At 41.8% G+C, this 19135-nt stretch overlaps 1 protein-coding gene across 5 annotated transcripts in view; it reads right to left on the minus strand.

Annotated features, from left to right (window-relative positions):
• The window catches only part of Helq (helicase, POLQ like), a 38014-nt gene extending 18935 nt beyond the window's left edge, over positions 1–19079 (minus strand). The window contains exons 1-11 of one of the 5 annotated variants that reach the window (XM_035452163.1): positions 18767–19079; positions 16397–17198; positions 12810–12988; positions 11930–12130; positions 11535–11607; positions 9175–9272; positions 8745–8843; positions 7352–7497; positions 5704–5943; positions 2405–2546; positions 1926–2030 (exon numbers count right to left, since the gene is read on the minus strand). In XM_035452163.1, the coding sequence (XP_035308054.1) occupies positions 1926–2030; positions 2405–2546; positions 5704–5943; positions 7352–7497; positions 8745–8843; positions 9175–9272; positions 11535–11607; positions 11930–12130; positions 12810–12988; positions 16397–17198; positions 18767–18946 (2265 nt within the window). In that variant the 5' untranslated portion in view covers positions 18947–19079. Of the gene's footprint in view, positions 1–1925; positions 2031–2404; positions 2547–5703; positions 5944–7351; positions 7498–8744; positions 8844–9161; positions 9273–11534; positions 11608–11929; positions 12131–12809; positions 12989–16396; positions 17199–18654 lie in introns of those variants that run through there. The other 4 variants (XM_027388535.2, XM_027388537.2, XM_027388536.2 and 1 more) reach the window with 4 other exon arrangements.
• Between the last annotated feature and the right edge of the window lie 56 nt (positions 19080–19135).

The following is a 19135-nucleotide window of genomic DNA, read 5'->3' on the forward strand; positions in this document are numbered from 1 at the left end:
CCTTCCCTTCCCATCATCTGTGTCTCTAGGGTTGCCCATTTCCATCCTCTGAGCCTCTGACCTTGGATACAAGTCTTGGCTGGTATCAGAGCCCCTGTTCTTACCAAGTCTCTATGACAACTGTTACTTGCCTGACAGCATGCTCCCCTACTACCCCCAGTCAACACCATATGGTTTGGGGCAACTTTTCCCACCTGACCATGCACTCTTCAGTATCCTCAGCCTTTCTCCAGTGTTACAGTATCCAGCCTGCTGACTGCCCATGTCACAGCCTTCTCGAGTGTTACAGTATCCAGCCTGCTGACTGCCCATGTCACAGCCTTCTCCAGTGTTACAGTATCTGCCTGCTGACTGCCCATGTCACAGCCTTCTCCAGTGTTACAGTATCCAGTCTGCTGACTGCCCATGTCACAGCCTTCTCCAGTGTTACAGTATCTGCCTTCTGACTGCCCATGTCACAGCCTTCTCCAGTGATAAACTAGCCTGCTGACTATTACCATGTCACAGTAAGCTTTCTTTTCTTGCTTTCTACTCTCCTCGGATGGCTTATCTCTTCCTTCTGAATTTATTTGGGGTCTCTCTTTCAACCTCAATGCTAATTCTTTTTCTTCCTTTGGACCTTTATAGTGGGAAATTACCAATACGGAGTCAGGTAGAAATATAAGGGTATTTAATAGGGAAAAGCCTTATTTACAGAGTGACCTAGCCCAGCCGGCGTGGCAGCAGTCTGTACAGCAAGTACCAAAGTGAAAGTGAAAGAGCAAACGCAGTCAAACTACGTCACCCTGACCACGCCCTCACAAGCATGGTCAGGCACACCTGTAGCCAGCCCCTAAGTAGGCGTGGCTACAGCTTCCCCTACAGACCTTCATGACTATAAGTGGGCAGGTGATACTGTATGGATAACACTATTCATCTGCAAGGTACCAAAACTTACGATATCTCTTTTATCACTTATGCCTCACACCTCTACTACTATATTCATAGTAATGAGGACAGGTTATATGATGAGCTAAGAACAGTGGTTTTACAGTTAGAAAAAGCTAATTCAAACTCTGGCTTTTACTACTTTATGGATAACTGTACTTGGGCACAGGACAAAATTTAATTAACTCAAGAATAAATCTAAAAGAATAACCCTAAAAAAATCTAATTTCTAATCTCATTATTTTTCATACTTGATAATGGCCATACAGATCTCTAGGGTGCTGTTTACACATTAGTAAATCCATCGTAAGGTCAAAATATGGTAGTAAAAATGCACTTATTACACCTCACCTACAGAGCCTCCCAGCTTGGTAACACTCTGCTCTGCAGAGCATCAGCTACTGCATTTCGTGTTTGCAGAGCTGGGGCTTGCTGTAGCTGTCCAGCACTAAGGTGACGGTACTGTACCAGAGGGTTACAGGCATGCCCCTCTTTTCATGAGAGCAGAGGTGATAGGGTGTCACAAATATGGACCCACTGTTTCATAGCTCCACAGTACTATCTCCTATAAAATAACTTTTGGTAGATATCAATTATTATCTGATTTCTTGTATCTCCTCTAACTGAAGAACTAAAAAGATCCAGATTTAGAGTATTTTTTAAAACGATTAATTAATTAAGTGCCTTGATGTTTGCCTGCATATATTTCTGTGTGAAGGTGTTGGATCCCCTGGAAATGAAGTTACAGACAGTTGTGAGTTGCCATGTGGGTGCTGGGAACTGAATCTAGGTCCTCTGGAAGAGCAGCCAACACTCTTAAACTCTGAGCCATCTCTCCACAGTCCCAGATTTATATTTTTTATGTCATAGATTTCTCTTTTTCACATTATACTAGAAGCTAACATTTTTTTTATATTTTATAATTTGCCTGAATTTTTAAAAACTTATATTATGTCAGGTAGTAGTTGTCACATTTAAGAAGACCTCTTTAAAAATACCTTCAAACCAATTAAAGACAGAAACAAACTCTGGATTCCCTTGCTGAATTCCTCAATAAGATGGCTGTAGCAATTTTCCAGGGGTCCATTTATCAGTTCCAGAACCTATAAAAGTTAAAGCAGTATTAAGTTTTGTGCTGTTCCTAAAGCTAAACAATATTCCACATAAAGGCCTTGTACTTTGTACAGGTCCCAGGAAGCCCCAGACTCCTCCAAAACCAAGACAAAACCATATAACAAGAAACAGAAAGAGCAAGAATTAACAGATGGTCTACAAAATAATAGAAAAATATTTTTCATTGTCTGAAATATAAAAATATTTGAACTACTCTTTCTAAGTCTTAACCATATGGAGGACATATCATTTAAGGAACATTGGTAATTAGTTTTTAAGAGATGATTTCATGTAAGGGCTAGGCCGATGATCAAGAAAGAAAAAGACAGGGCAACAACATTAGTCTGGTCAGATGGAAGGTTACCTGCTGCTTGTCTTTTTCTTGAAGTACAAGAATGCTCTCTCCAACAGTGTCAATTCCAGCACGCCCAGCCCTGCCAATCATCTGCTTATACTGATTCCTCCTTAAGAACTCTCTAGCCACATAGGGGGCTCTTAGGATGACTCTGTGGACAGTAGAAAATGAAAAGTGGTCCTCTATGTCAATAACACCACTTTTTAAACACAATTCCATTTTATCTGTTATTAAAAGTAATGGCATGTTAGCTTTATATAAAACTGCACTTACAGTAGAACTTTGATGTTTTAGGTTCTTAAGTATAATTTCTGTAATTCTTACGAAATACTTAACAATGTCCTTATTTTCTTTTCTTATGAAGGAATTGGCTCAAGTTCAGTAAGTGGCTTAACGTAAGCCACAGGTTAGTAAATGCCACAGCCATCACATGTACTCAAGTCTCTGTCGTTTCGAGGCCTATGATCAATCTATAGTAGTGTTCGCCAAAGCTTTTTGATTTTATACTGGGACTGAAAGATCTGGCATGTGCCACTGCCACAGGCCACCAATTTATGAACTGATGTTATCTTTAACTGAAAGATCTGGGATGTGCCACTGCCACACGCTACCAATTTATGAATTGATGTTATCTTTAACTGTGAGGCATTCGTTTCAAGTTTCAACTGGATTTAGTCTATGAAACAGCAATTCCAACTCTGTTCAGGTATAAACAAGTCTGTAGCCAGCTTCCTTCTTCAAAGAGACTGAAGAATCAATCTGTCATTGCCTATATATTATCAACCTCTTCATTTACATATCTCAACAGACTGTTTAGATTGATGAACGCTTAAAGAAAACAAACAAAAAAAAAAGGAATGAGAATGTCCAGAAAAAACGACTAAACATAATAAATAAAATAGGGAACAGTAAAGAATTGTGAGAAATTATAGTGTCCACAAAAAATCCCAGAGAGAGTCATGGGCACTCTACTAAAGCAGATGGCTACAAGAGTATAATACAAGAGAGTTCTTGGAAATTTAAAATTCATTTAAAATCTAAAGAAATAATAGATGAACAAAGCTAACAGAACAGTAAGAATCTAATTTTTTATATTCTGACAACTCCATAAATGTATAAAATGTATAAAATATATATAAAATGGGGGCTGGAGAGATGGCTCAGAGGATAAGAGCACCGACTGCTCTTCCAGAGGTCCTGAGTTCAATTCCCAGCAACCACATGGTGGCTCACAACCATCCGTTATGAGATCTGGTGCCCTCTTCTGGTGTGCAGATATCCATGGAAGCAGAATGAAGTATACATAATAAATAAATAAAATTAAAAAAAGAATATTTATTAATATATATATATATAATGTATAAAGTGTATAAAATGTATAAAATAATGTATAAAATGTACTGTTATCATATTCATCCATTTCCACACTTTCTTATCCCTCCCACTGGGGCTAACCTCCTATTTCTGTGTCTTAAATATCAATTTTTTGGGGTGGTGGTACTGGGGTTTGAACAGGGCAGGGAGGGGGGGGAGAGGGGGGGTCTCTGTTGGTGTTATGCAAGCACTCTGCCACCGTACTGCTTCTCAGTCCACTAAGAAACCTGAATTTTATACAGAAGGTAAAGCCAAGCCAAAGTCACCAGAGAAGACAATCCAGAGGAAAGGATGGAATACAGATATGACTACCAAAAGTTCTAAGATGAAGAAAACCACAAAGCTCAAGATGGAGCCTCTCAGCCAGTGCCAAGCCCTACCTGACAGACAGATAAGCTAAGACTGTTGGGATCACACAATCAGGCTGCTTAGATTCCAGCCTTTGCTTTGAAACTCTTACCTGATGTGACATTCAACTAGTTAACTATTTTATACATTTAACTTCACAAGATGTTAGTCATAAATTGTGAGTGTTGAGTAAGTAAATTCATGTTTAGCAGTTGGGTGCTGGGGGTGGGCGATGGTGACGTGGGAATAAGAGGGAAAGACACAATGACTATAGTCAGTGTAATTACACACATTGAGGGAAACTTAAGGTTAAAGGGAAAGTCTAAAAGCTGCTGGAGGGACTAGCTCTGTAGACAAAGGCACCAGCCTCCAAGGCTGACACCCTCAGTTCTATCCCCTGAACCCACATGGTGGAAGGGGACAACCAACTGCCTCCTGACTGGCAAGGCTGTCCTCTGACCTCCACAGTCACAGGGGACATGCATGCTTTACCCCACAATATAGATATCATTTTTTTTTACACATTTTCATTTATTTATTGTGTATACAACATTCTGCTTCCATGGATATCTGCACACCAGAAGAGGGCACCAGATCTCATAACAGATGGTTGTGAGCCAGCATGTGGTTTCTGGGAATTGAACTCAGGACCTCCAGAAGACCAGCCAGCACCCTTAACCTCTGAGCCATCTCTCCAGAAAACCACAAATCCATACAGAAATAAAAACTGGTTCCACACTGAGTGTGGTAGTGCAGGCTTTAATTCCAGCACATGGATGCAGGGGCAGGAGGAATTCTGTGTGTTTAGAGAGGTCTACATAGCAAGTTACAGACCAGCCAGAGCTACAGAGTATGACCCTGTCTCTAAACAGATGAATAGATAAATATGAACTTAGAGGGTGACAGAACAATTAACGACTATGACACTGAAACTGTCTTAAGTTTACCCAGCAGAAAAGCATGCTTTTCAACAGTCACAAAAATTTTGTGGAAGTCAGTTATATAGTTTTACAAGTTTGGTACTATGTGAAAAGGTGACGAAGGATCTGACCTGGAAAAGCTACTACATTCAGCCTGGGCAGTGGAAGCACATGCCTTTTATCCCAGAACTCAGGAGACAGGGTAGGAGAATGAATTCCAGGCCAGCCAAGGCTACACAGAGCACCCTGTCTCAGAAAACCAAATCAAACCAAACAACAACAACAAAAGCTATCAAATTCAGCTGACTTTAATCAGTCCCTCCCCCAAGGACTGAACTCAGGGCCTCGTACAAGGCAGGCAAGATTCTAACCACTGAACTCCACCCATAGACTGGCTTTCCAAATGAAGTCATGCTTCTAACTCCATCACTAGGAAGGAGGCTGACGCAGACGTATTCCCTCCAGTTGGAGGCTTGGTCTACAGAGACCCTGCCTCACAAGTTCAAAACACAGACAGATTAAACACATGAAAGAGACAGGGCACAGAAGAGAGGAATCTAATACCAGGAAATTTGCTTTTCATTAAAATGTCAAAGGAAACAAACCAATCAGCTCAGAAGAGGAAAGGGCTCCATGAGTCTCACCTGCTATGGGATGATGCCTTACCTGCGTGCTGGTAGGTTGACCCCTGCTGCCAGGGTGGACGTGCAGGTGAAAAGGCAAAGGACACCTGTGGAGTAGGCCTCTTCCAGAAGCCTCCGTTCATCAGTAGTTAGACCACTGTGGTGATAGGCAACTCCGAAAGGGATGGTGCGCTTCAACACAGGGCACACTTTACCATTGCCCACATTCCTCAAGTTTTTAATCACTTCAGATTTTTCTTCATCTCTGTGGTTTAGATAGTCCCTAGGGGGAAAAAAAAAATCCATTAGACATAACAGCTGGGACTAGAGAGATGGCTCAGCAGTTAAGAACACTGACTACTCTTCCAGAGGACCCAGGTTTAGCTCCCAGCACCCACATGGCAGCTCACAACCACCTGTAACTCCAGTTCCAAGGGATCTGAAGACTTTTGGTCACCTCCAAAGGTACCAGGCATGCACATGGTATGTGTGTGTTTGTGTGTGTATGAATGCAGGTGTCCACGGAGGTCATCGGTGCTGAGTCCTCTTGGTGCTGGGGTTATAGTCAGCTGTGAGTCTCCTGAGATAGGTGTTGGAAACAGAGCTTGGGCCTCTGGGAGCCTCTGGGAGCTTGGGCCTCTGGGAGCAGGAAGTGCTCTTAACCACTGAGCATCTCTCCAGCCCAATGCACTTCACTGCTTTTCTGTTTGTTGTATATGTCATTGTGTCTGCCCTGGAACTTACTATGTAGACTAAACTGGACTCAGACTCACAGTGGTCCTCCTGCCTCTGCCTTCTGAGTGCTGGGATTAAAGGCATGAGCTATCATGACAGTTTCTTTTGTTTCCCTTTAAATAATCAAAACCATCACTGTAAAGGCAGATTATCAATCACTGAAATTCAACTTCTTGACTATACCCTAAACATTTTTATCATTGTACTATCCAGTACATTTAATTCTAATTTATACAGTCTATGCCAGTAGGATTGAGAGGGAGGGTACAGAAATCACCATATTAAAAATTCATGTTAGTAGTCTATGACTACTGAAAGAGCCTCAGGTAAGGGGCTAAACAGGGCATAAAAATTACAAAACCCTCACACAACAAACAGGTGTAGGAAAACAGAACTAACAGCACGTACAGCTGCCTTACTTTGTCTTTGTGGACACAGCAGAGCTCATATTAAAACATCTCAAACTCCCAAACTAATGCATTTCTAAAATTCATAGGAAATTATTTCTAGTGCCCACACAAGTTAAGAAAACAAGGACAGTGGTTATTAAAGAGACGGGTCAGCTGCAGACATGACCCGGTCTCAGAGCCATGGCAGTAGTCATCCTGCCCTTGCTGCATGCAGCCTGCCCTTGCTGGGTTCAGCCCATCCCTGCTGTGTGCAGTCCTTCGGAGCCCATTCCCAGACATGCAGTGTGGTCTAAGATGTGGCTGAACCCTGGGTCACTGCTCAGCCAAAGCTTCAAATCTACGTCTCTGTGGGGGGTCACTCTCCTGTAATTGTAGAATTTTTTACTTCAATGTGAATTTCAGTTAAACTTGCTTTAAGGTCAATTCCTTCAGAACCTAACAAACAATGCATAAGAAAACAGTGATCATCCAACAAATAGAGTGGACTACTAGTCTGTAACTTGTGACAGAAATAGAACAGATTATTTTACAAAAAGATTAACGTACTTGCTTAAAAATTTGCACAACATTTCTGCTACATTTTCACAGTTCTTCTTACTGGGACAAAAAACTAGGCAGGAGTAGTTGGGGATAACTTCTGTCACCAGTGCTACCAAGTGATCGGGGTCCATCTTTCTCAGGGCGTCAGAGTACTGCAAAACAAGGAGCCAGGCAGATCTCAACCACAAAGCACATTCATTTCCCAGTGTGACTTTTAAACTACTCCTTATCTCATCATTAAAACAAAAGATAAAAGCTCTATAAAACACCAAATGCTCAATTTTCTTCTCAGGTAATTTGCTAGAGATTTGGTTTGAGGACACATTTAGTCCAGAAAGAGGATCAAACAATTAAGAATTAAGGAAGTGAAAACAGTTCATGTTATTAATAACTCTGTTATATGCCCACCTGCGCCCGAGCAGAACAAAAAGCCCAGAGAGAAATGAGGATTGATGCCACCAACAGTCAAAGGACTGCACAAGTAACAACTTCCTTTACTATTACGAATCAGAGTCCCTAACACTTTTCAGAAGATGACAATTTGTAACATCATGCAGGGACACAAAGGACATGAAATAAAGGCTAGTCATTTAAAATCTCCTTAGTTCCTTTTAGTTTACTGAAAACTAAGATAAGGATTTAGACTATGCCTCACAAGATTCTAAAGGTGTGATAAAACACTTTCCTCATTAATATCCTTCATGCCAGTTGTAAGCATTAGCACGCAAACACGAACACTTCAATACACCAGTGTGCCACGTACAGACTATAAATTATTCTTTTGTTGTTCCTGGATGAATGACATACTTACATGATATGTCTCCAAGTTTTCATGGTTTAGGAGCCAAGAAACATCTTACTGGATCATCAATTAGTCAGGTGCAAACAATCTAATAGGTACTTCCTCAAAATTCAGGAGTCATTTGAATAAATAGTATTCTAATTCTTAAGTAACATAAGAGCTCACTAACAGGATGTGTGTACAATGTGGTACTGTCTTTTAAACTCTGGTGTGGGATTGCACACAAGTCCTGTTCTCCCAGTTTTCACACAGTATCGAATACAGCAACCATAAAATACCCAACTTCACAAACATACACCAAAGGAAGAAACCCAGTATGGTCTAATGATAAAATGGAACTAGGGACTAGGTTGAGCTCTGTGGCTGTGTGTGTCTTGTATGTACAGGAGAGGCCCTGGCTTGATCCCCAGCCCTGAAAACAAAACAAAGAGGAAACTAACTGCATTCAATCAGTAGCTGTTATTCATGACAAATCAAGAACCAGACACCTCCCCCCAAGTACAAACCAGCTAGAGCCACAAGAACCTACTGCAGCGCCCCAGCACACACAGGTACAACAGAAGGGAGCCTGGATTGAAGGGTTTCAGTGCATCATACCTTATAGTTAAGGAGACGTGAAAAGGTCATGCCATTTGCAGCTCTGCTGTCTACCTCATATATTGTATCATTTACTTTCAGGTATTCTTTTAGTTCAACCTTGAATTAAAAGGAAAACACAATTAATATAAAATTTGTATATTGAAATTTAATAAAATATCTTAACAAAGAACACCTACACTGTGTTCACCACCCTTTTTTCTTTTTTTTTTTCCCTTTCTTTTTTCTTGAGACAGGGTTTCTCTGTGTAACCTGGCTATCCTGGAACTCTATCTATATACCAGCTGGCCTCGAACTTACAGAGATCTGTCTGCCTCTGCCTCCTAAGTGCTGGGATTAAAGGTGTGTGTGTGTATACCAACTGGCCTGCCACACTTATTTCTAAGGTGAATACATAATAACCAATACCGTGCAAACCTTGGGTACATACTGGTCTGAACTGACTGGTATAATATTCGGCTTTCAGGAATTCCTGTAGGTCTTCGACGTTGTTTAATGTTGCACTCATGCCGATAATCTGAGTTGTTTCTAAAAAAAAAAAATCAAAACATTAAGAGTAATGTGTCATTTACATCCTAAAGTAATTTTAGCAATACTTCAGTGTTATCCTGCCTGAGTGACCTGGAAACTGAGCAGGGAGATGAGAGTACAAGTTGAGTGCCCTTTATCCAAAATGTTTGGACCAGAAATGTTTCAGATTTGGTCTACAGAGTGAGTTCCAGGACAGCCAGGGCTACAAGGAGAAACATGGTCTTAAAAAACAAACAAAAGACTGTGCTAGAAATACTGGGGTATATGCAGAAAATGAGGAGGCTCTGGAAGGAGGTGAAAGGTAACATTGTAATTAGGTTTTGCATTTGTAAAGATCTTTTTGTCTACATTAGAGGAGTCAGGCTTGGAGGGGGAGAGATGAAGACCAAGATGTGTGCAGAGTTACAACTTAGTGCTTTCTATGGCAATGTGGCAGAAGGGAGGAGACAGCTAACCAAAGAGTCAGTGAAAAGGAACAAGGGGAGAACCTCAAACAGGCTCTCCAGTAAGCCAGGAAGAACTGGGTGCTGACAGATGTTTACAAGTGAAAACTAGAAGACTCATTGCTTGGGACACTGAGGTAGCAGGATCACTTGACCCTGGAAGTTTCTGTCCAGCCAACCTGGCAATGTGAAAATGTAAAAATACATTTTTTAGGTTTAGCTTTAGCTTTTAGGTTTGGCCCTACCAAGGGCCAAAATACATTAAATAGGTTTAGCTATCTGCCAGTGAATGGTGATGGGAAGTTCAGACTGAAGAATGGGTTTGAAGGAAATAAACTTCAGGTGAGCTTGGCTGCTTATAAAACATTCAAGATTCTACTTGGAAGGGAAGTGTAATCTGGAAATACAGACTGAGTTGCGAGTGTATGGCAAGCTGAAATCTGGAGGAAAGATGATTAGCAGTATAACTGTCCTGGCAGATGAAGACATTCTAAAGGGACACCTATGTTCCTCCTTTCTCATCAGACTGCTGAAATGATGGACTGCAGGAAAGGTAATTTCCCTGGGGTTACCATGCTGACATCAAGAAAAGGCTGGGGCCCTAGTATCCGGAGCAGGAGCCTGTCTCCTAGAAAGAGATTTCAAATTGTCCTGTCATTTTCACTGACATACAAGTCTGATAGTGGCAGGAATTATTCACTCCAGGAACCTCTAGCACTGAAGGAAGTGACAGGAAAGCAGTAGCTGTTCAATAACTTACAAAAAGACTACCAAGGGCCATAATCTACCTAAATGCAATTACTTTCACAATTAAAAAAAACAAAAAACTATTCTTAGGGCCCAGAGGTGTTTCCTAGTATTTGAGTTCATGATCGGCATAGATACAATGGACTCAATCCCTAACACCTGCCAATTAAGATTTTATGAGATGACATTTATAGTTTTCTATATATAAGGTAAGCACTGCAATACCACATCAATAAATATAGAGATGTTTAGAACATTTCATGCATATCTAAAGACAAGTGCATGTTGCAAAATAGTTCCTTAAGGTGACTTCTAAAATACATTTTGCCAGGTGTGCTGGTACACACCCTTAATCTCGACACTCAGACCCTTAATCTCGGCACTGAGAAGGCAGAGGCAGGCTCTTTGTGACTTTGAGGCCACCTGTTCTACACAGCAAGTTCCAGGTCAGCTAGAGCTAGATAGTGAGACCCTGTCTTTCAAACAAAAACAAAAACAGAAAAAGCACATACTGTTCTCCTGGGAAGATGATGGTGATTGCCCTGAGGGCCATGGTGACAGTAAACCTTAGCCAGGGCTGTGTGAAGCCCAGTGAAAGCATCACATGTTCTCAAGTAAGCCTCACAACCATCTCACCAGGCTGGCACCATTACAATCTCCATTATATAGATGGAAATGAATATGGAGGCTGATGCTGTGACTGACAATGCAAGCATTTGAAACAGGCCTGCTTCAAGTACCTTCATAATTCCCACCCATCTATTCTTTTGTTTGTTTGTTTAGTTGGCTTTTTGAAACAGGGTTTCTCTGTGTAACAGGCTGTCATGGAACTTGTTTTGTAGACCAGGCTGGCCTCGAACTCAGAGAGATCCACCTGCCTCTGACTCCCGAGTGCTGGGATTAAAAAGGCGTGGGCCATCACTGCCTGTTGTCACCCATCCATTCTTTCAACAAAAATGTGTAATTTGACAAATTAAGACATGACCCTTAAGTACCATGCGATAGGTTATATAATCTAGTGATAGAATTAAGTTTACAACACAGAATTCAACTATAAGTCAATACTTACTGCTAGTGTAAAGGACTTTTGCTAGGGTCATCTCCAGTATGGCACCACGGCTCCCTTCACCAATCATGTGCAACTATGAGATTTAAAAGTGGGAGTAAAGAAGTCAATTGTCATATACTGTCCATATAAAACATGGCTATTTGTTACAGCTATAGTACACACTTAGTGCTTTAGGTTGATGAAATTTGGAGCAGCATCCCCACACATTTGGGATTTAGTAAGGCCCACTTTCACAGTTCAAGAAACATTTGCCATAAGAGCAAATTTAAGACTGTCTGACATGGAAGGTCTCCTCTTGTGCTCTCTGTATATTAATTTAGTTGCTGAGAGGGTTCACACCACGGCTGGGTAAATGAGAGCAATATGCTAGTATAATAAATATGATGTTAACTGACCTCATCGACGACTACCAGACCCAGAGTGCTGATCCTTCCGGTTTCAATCAAGGCATTCACCAGGCTGTGCCCTTTCTCAATAGTGGCGATGTACAGTGATTTCTTTTCCCTCCTTTTAGTGGGAGGAAATCTTCCTTTGCTTCCAGCATATTCTTCAACAAAGAAACCAAGTTCTATACCAAAACTTGATAAACTGGAAATCTAGAATGGTAGTTAAATAAACAAAAACATAAAAAAGAGGAGTAAAAAGTGCTCAGAGAGATTCCCTCGAGGTGTGTCCAATCTTAAGAACATCTGTCTAGGAGCTACTGCAAAAGTAAGGTGATGATCTTTACAAAATGAATGCATGTAATGTTTAAATTAACTTTTTACATGTGTATGGGGCATTCTGTCTGCCTGTCTGTTTGTGCATGCAGTGCCAGAGCCGAAGAGGGTGATGGGTCCCCTGGGACTGGAGTTACAGATGGTTGTGAGCTGTTTAGAACTACACCCAGAGCCTCCGGAAGAGGAACCAGGCTTTCCACCATCTCTCCAGTTCTGATATGTGTAACTTTAAAAGTATATAAGGTGAAAATAAATTTTGTCTTCTTTTATACTAAAAAACTCCATCAGATTGGCTCATTTATTCTGACAAGGTGATGAATTAGTTTCTGCTTGAAAAAGCAGGCTAAATGTTGATGGGACATTTAAGATACAGTTCAAACCACCAACATAGTAAAAAAAAAAAAAAAATGCAATTACTATGGAAGTAATTAAGTATCTGTGCTACTTCTGCACACCCTAAAAAAAATAATGAATCAGTTAATAGTTAACACACTTACCCTAGTTTTAAATCTTAAAGAGTCATAGTAGACAATAACAACTGTTTAAATATACACACCTTTTCTTGGACAATTGCCACATATGGAAGAATCATTAAAACATCTTTCTGTCGGCAGAGTAGTTCTTGTAGCATTAAAATCTCAGCCACTAGAGTTTTTCCACCACTTGTTGGCAAGGAGTATATTAAATTTCTTCTTTTTTGCACAGAACTTAATGTTAGACAAGTATGCTGCCAGTCTGTAGAATTTAAAGAAAAATAGCATATTATTTCTTCCTTCAATATTCTTAAGAGTTTTTCTAGTCAGGCATTAGTGGCGCACACCTTTAATCCCAGCACTCATGAGGCGGAGGCAGGTGGATCTCTGAGTTTGAGACCAGCCTGGTCTACAGAGCGAGTTCTAGGACAGGCTCCAAAGCAATACAGAGAAACCCTGTCTTGAAAAACCAAAACAAAACAAAAAAGTTTTAAGAAATTGGATATCTCAGTGTGGTGGTCTATGTGAAGATAAATGAAATTCTTTTTTTTCCCATGTAAACTATTTTTATTTTTTAATTTTTAAAATAATCTTATTTTACATATTAATCCTAGTTCCCTCTCCCCTCCTTTTTTTTTTTTTCTCCTTCACAGAGGGTAAATGCCCAACCCTGAATGTGCACAGCCAGCAAGTATGAGTTCAGTCCTTGTCACCCTTACAATACAGACACAGGTGTCAAATTCCAGTGGAGCAGACAGCTGCCTGGGGACAAGGGGCCAATATGTATAGAGAAGGGTAGTCTAAGGACCTGTGTTGGTTCTAAATTCTTTGTATGCTCTACAAGATCATGTAGACCAAACCCCCTCATCTATCCAAGAGCCTCTTAGGCAGAAATAGAGGGAGGAAGAAAAGAAAATCCACAAGATCTTGTACAAACCAGAAAATCCTTCAATTAGACTTGGTCTTTGATTGGTCCAAATATCATTTTAAATAAGGACTACTTAGATCATAAAAAGCTTCAGTTGCTAACTGGGACACCCAGGGTCTTCCCATCCCCAATTCAGTAAGAAATAATTGGTGAAAGTGGACCATGTGTGAGACATTATGTGAAAACTAGTGCTCGAAGGAATAGTTTAGACGTTGAGGATGTAGTTCACTTGGTAGAGTGCTCACCTAGCATGTATGAAGCCCTGGGTTTCATCCCCAGCACCCCATAAAAGGGGTCTCCCCAGACCCCTGTAATCCTAGCACCTGAGCAGTAGAGATAGGACGATCAGAAGTTCAAGTTTATTCTCAATTACATAGCTAGCCTGCAATCCACGAGGCCCTGAATCAAAATGATGGTAATAATGGAAACAAGCAATTTGACAACGTACATCAACAATCTTTAGAATGCAAATTTTGTGAGTGTATGCTTAGCATACACACACACACACACACACACACACACACCACACACACACACACACACACACACACACACACGCACGCACACGCGCATGCCTGTGCACCACTTATATATACCCTGGTGCTGAGACTTGGGCCTGGGTACCCTGGAAGAGTAGTCAGTGACTGTTCTTTAATGTTGGATCATCTTTTTTATCATTAGAGGAACAGGAAAACAAAGTAACAGATACATAAAAAGAAGCTCAACTGTAATCTACAGGATAGGCAAAACAAACAGGAAGGAAAAAAAAAAATCCCACAGTCGTAAAAACCCAGAGACTACAGAGAGAAGCTGACACTAGACAGTCTGTGAGAAAAGTGATGTAGCATTATGAAACATAAAACTGCACCTTGACTTCAGCAGCATTTCTTCAAGAAAAAAAAAGTCGAAAATATTAAGCTGACAGGTTCAGCTCAGTAGTGTGTGCTTAATGTGAAAGGTCTTAGGTTTGATCTCCAGATCTAAAGTATCTCAGACTGGTATCACCGACCAGTTATAAAACTGCACGTGCTTATACCCAAACTACACACACACACACACACACACACACACACACACACACACACGATGTGCACACATGCACTTGCACTCACACACAGAAAGTGACTTACTGAGGCTTTTACTTAGACAATACCAATATAAGGACAGTCATTACAACTAATTTATTGTGTATGTCTAACTACACTGTAAAATAATTATTTTGCTGTATCTTTTTTTTTCTCTACTAGATAAGGCACTGTTTAAGTAACAAGGCCAGAGTTAAAGAAGCTGACAAACTCTAGCAGTTGGGGATTCTATATAAAGCCCGATATACTAGGAAAAATGCTGGTTGCATAAAACACTGAGTCCAAGTCCTGTCCCAGCTGAGCACTGTGCTACATGTCTGTACTTCCAGTATTTGGGAGGCAGATGCAGGAGGATCATGAGTTTGAGGCCAGCCTGTGCTACATGAGATCCTGTCTGGAAACATGAAGGCTGTGAATGGAGTTCAGAGGAAGAGTATTTGCCTACCATGTTCAATGGCATGGGTTCAACTACAAAATACATTCAGGGCACAAAAGCAGAACAAACAAAGCAGGGCCTGCCACTTGACAGCTGATTCAGACTGAACAAAGTAGCCTGCAGGAGAAGAGTTTGGTTTTGTTGAGACAGGGTCCTCACGTAGGCCAGACTGGCTTTGAACTTGCTGGGTAGCTGAGAATGACCTGAGCTCCCGACCTTCATCTCCTGAGGGGGAGGGTTGCACACTACACCTAGCACTAGACTGTTAGGTCGAAAGCCACATGTCTCACAACTTACAATGTCTAAGATTCTTTTGTTTTCTGTGCATGAGTACATGTCTAGCCCCACTTTGGTCTGAAGAGGGTCTCAGACCCCCTGGAAATGGAGTTACAGATGGCTGTAAGCCACCACATGGGTCCTGGGAACCAGTCCCCAGTCCTGAGGGAATCAAGCACTCTTAGCTACAGAGCCCTCTGGAATGTCTTAGATTCTTTCAGTCTGATTAGACTTTATTTTCCCATCGTTCTACTTCTCCTTCCTGATTGTCTTCTGAGTTGATAATCCACATTTTCAAACGGTTCATACGTTCTCCAGGAATATTTATAAAGTGAGGGCGAATGGACTGACCTATATGGCACCTGCTGTCCCACCGTCTAAAATGATGTATCTGAAATTTATGCGAGGACTTAGGACTTCTGAAAAACACTGTGTAATTATTATTGTTACTGCAGCCTTTTTTTGCACTTAAATCTTAGCTGTCTTTAGATGTGCTTAACTGCTACTACTGATTTCTTTCACTTAAGATTCTGAGCAGTCAAAGGAATTTAAACAACTCAATTGTTGGAGAATTCAGATGCAGCCAATAGCAAGGAAACACTAGAACTAATCAGAGAAGAATAGAGTGAGAAGCAGAGTGTGAAGGGACGAAAACTCAACGATGTCGTCACTAGGAAGTGGCTCTGGACGCATGTCTGGGCTTGGATTCCTTAGTCTTTGTAACTTAAGTGAGGGCACAGAAAGTGAGGGGACTGAAGACAACTTGGGCAAGGAAGGAAGGAAAGAAAGAAGTCCATGATAGGGATGCAGGGCTAACACAACTGACATTCTGGCTATTCCAGATGAAAAACAGAACCAGGGAATCACCTGCTTCCACTGATTTGAATGAATGTTATAATATTATTTGAATTATAAACTTGGTTTTCATTTCACAAAAAGTATTACCATAGAGTTTTTTGATTCCTTTCAACTGAACATAAAGGTCTCTCACTTTGCTGGGTAGAGAATAAAAAGGACCACGATCATCCGACGGTGACTCCATTGCTTCCTTAGCAACACTGATTTCCTCAGATAGGAGAATCTCTTTGAGTTGTTTACTCCGAGAGAACACTGGTGTTTGGGCTGTGGCGTTGCCAGTCATGGCACTTTTTAGGCGGTCTGTAATACTCTTCCTCCTGTTGATCTCGGGAGAAGCTGTGACTTTGGAGAAGCCATCACTCTGCTGAGGTTGTTCTTTACAGCTGCAGGCCGGTTCTTCATTCGGTGATTGATGTGAGTTCCCGTCTCTTTCCTTAGTAGACTGATCACCCAAATCACTCGATGAGCTCTGCATGCTTTCAAAGTGTAACATTTGAGAAGAAGGCACATCAAATAAAAGGTCATTGTCAGGTTCAGGTCCAGCAGTGACATCTAGACCACTCTGACTGCTTTCAGAGTGTAACATTTGAGAAGAAGGCACATCAAATAAAAGGTCATTGTCAGGTTCAGGTCCAGCAGGGACATCTAGACCACTCTGGCTGTTTACAGGTTTATTAGTTTCAGAGTCAGTAAAGCAGCTCACAGTGGTGACACTGACTTTATTTTTGGTGCTTTCTGAACAAAGACCTTTGGTGGCAGAGTCTGTAACAAGTTCCCTATGTTCAAATGATTGCATATATTTCTGTTCCAGGTCATCAACTTGAGCTAAAAAGGAATTTTCTGTAAAGCTATCATAGCCACTAAACATGTCCTCTTCACTGTCATTTTCCTGGAAGGAAAACAAAAGTACGTAAATGAATTCCATCTTTATAGAGAATAAAAAAAAAAAAAAAAAAAGGTCCAGCAAAGGTATATACCACTACTTGCCAATTATCCTCTAAATATATATTATCATGACCAGATTAAAAAAAAAAAAGTCCAGAGAGTTGAATTGACCTGCCTAAATAGTGCTTAGTGCTGCTGGATTATTAATGGGTATTAAGATGCTTCACATTTTTTGAGGGGGGGGGGTCAGGACAGGGATCTCATACAGCAGAGGTACAAAGCCTTGAACTTCCCACCCACCTCTATCTCCTGAGTGTACCACCATACCTGGTTTTATGAGGTGCTGGGAATCAAACACAAGGCTTTGTGCAAGCATTCTACCAACTCAGTTACATCCCCAGCTCAGCTTAAGAGGTGACAACTAGATTATTTATTTAGGTGCTGATGTGTGAGCCCAGGACTTGCCTCTGGCTCCACTGCTGAGCCCAAACCCCCAGCCTTTGGGATTTCAATTGTTTTAAATTTATATGCTTGTCTATGTGAGTGTTGGGTCCCTGAAATTGGAATTACAGACAATTGTGAGCTGCCATGTGGGTGGTGGGAGTTGAACTCAGGTCCTCTGGAAGAGCAATTAGTGCTCTTAACCACTGGGCCATCTCTCCAGCCCTTGGGATTTTAATTCTTAAGCCTGTACTACAGCACTAAGGAACAAAAGAACAGTAGATATCTATAGGTTGTGAGTTCAATAGATGCTTCTGGTAATTCCCACACAGGCACTAGTGTAGAGGCTGGCCTGTTACAAAACCATGGTTGTACCACTAGACACTAGTTCAGAACTTTGGTTCTGAACTTGGAATTGTGACAAGAGTATGCACACTGATATGGGGTGGCTTACTGAACTGAAAAAAAAATGTAAATTGGGAGGCAATAATCATTTATTAGAGTTGAAACTTTAGCTTCTCAACTTCCCTGGGGCCAATTACTGCTGCAAATTCTAGATACTATGGCTAGTTTAATAAAGTAACCAGCACGTCATAGGTCACCAATAAAAGTCATTTTGAAGGCTGACCTTCTGTCTGTCAAGCCAGTTAACTGCCCCATGAACACTTTTTATAACAGGGATTTGTGTGTGTGTGTGTGTGTGTTGAAGGCTGACCTTCTGTCTGTCAAGCCAGTTAATTGCCCCATGAACACTTTTTATAACAGGGATGTGTGTGTGTGTGTGTGTGTGTGTGTGTGTGTGTGTGTGTGTGTGTGTGTGTGTGTGTGTGTGTGTGTGTGTGTGTGTTTAAGGCAGTGTCTCTCACAAATGGAGAACAAGGAAGTGTGTGTGTGTGTGTGTGTGTGTGTGTGTGTGTGTGTGTGTGTGTGTGTGTGTGTTTAAGGCAGTGTCTCTCACAAATGGAGAACAAGGAAAACGAAGATGAGAAGAGCACATGAAGGCTATTTATTCATCTAACCTGTCAACCGTGTGCACCTGGGAAGTTTCGATCCCCCGCAGCTGTGCCGGGTGCAGGGGGCGCGGGTCGGCCCCGCAGCCCTTGGCGATGACGGGAATCAGCGGGGCTGTACCTGGGTGGGCTCCGGGCTCCCGGTTTTCCGCCGGCGGCTCCCGGCCGCAGCTTCGTCCTCCAGGTCCTCGGCGGGCTGGCTCTCCGCCGAGGCGGGGGCGACACTGAGGCTCTCCAGGCTGCCGCGGTTCCTTTTGCGGACAGACACCCGCCGGCGGATGCGGGAACCGCCGTCCTCCATGGCTAGGGCGGAGAGCCGGGTCGCCCTGCGTCCAGACTCAAGCTACCACCGCCGCTCTGGGGATGCAGGTGCCCGAGCATTGGCTCTCCATCTCTCCGCAGCCCGGGATGCGTGTCACGTGACTTCCGGCCCGGGAAGGGCGGGAACAGAAAGGTGCAGCCCTGCGGTCACATTGAAATTCCGTCTGCT

This window comes from Cricetulus griseus (genome assembly GCF_003668045.3).
Source record: "Cricetulus griseus strain 17A/GY chromosome 1 unlocalized genomic scaffold, alternate assembly CriGri-PICRH-1.0 chr1_1, whole genome shotgun sequence".
Classification (NCBI taxonomy): domain Eukaryota; kingdom Metazoa; phylum Chordata; class Mammalia; order Rodentia; family Cricetidae; genus Cricetulus; species Cricetulus griseus.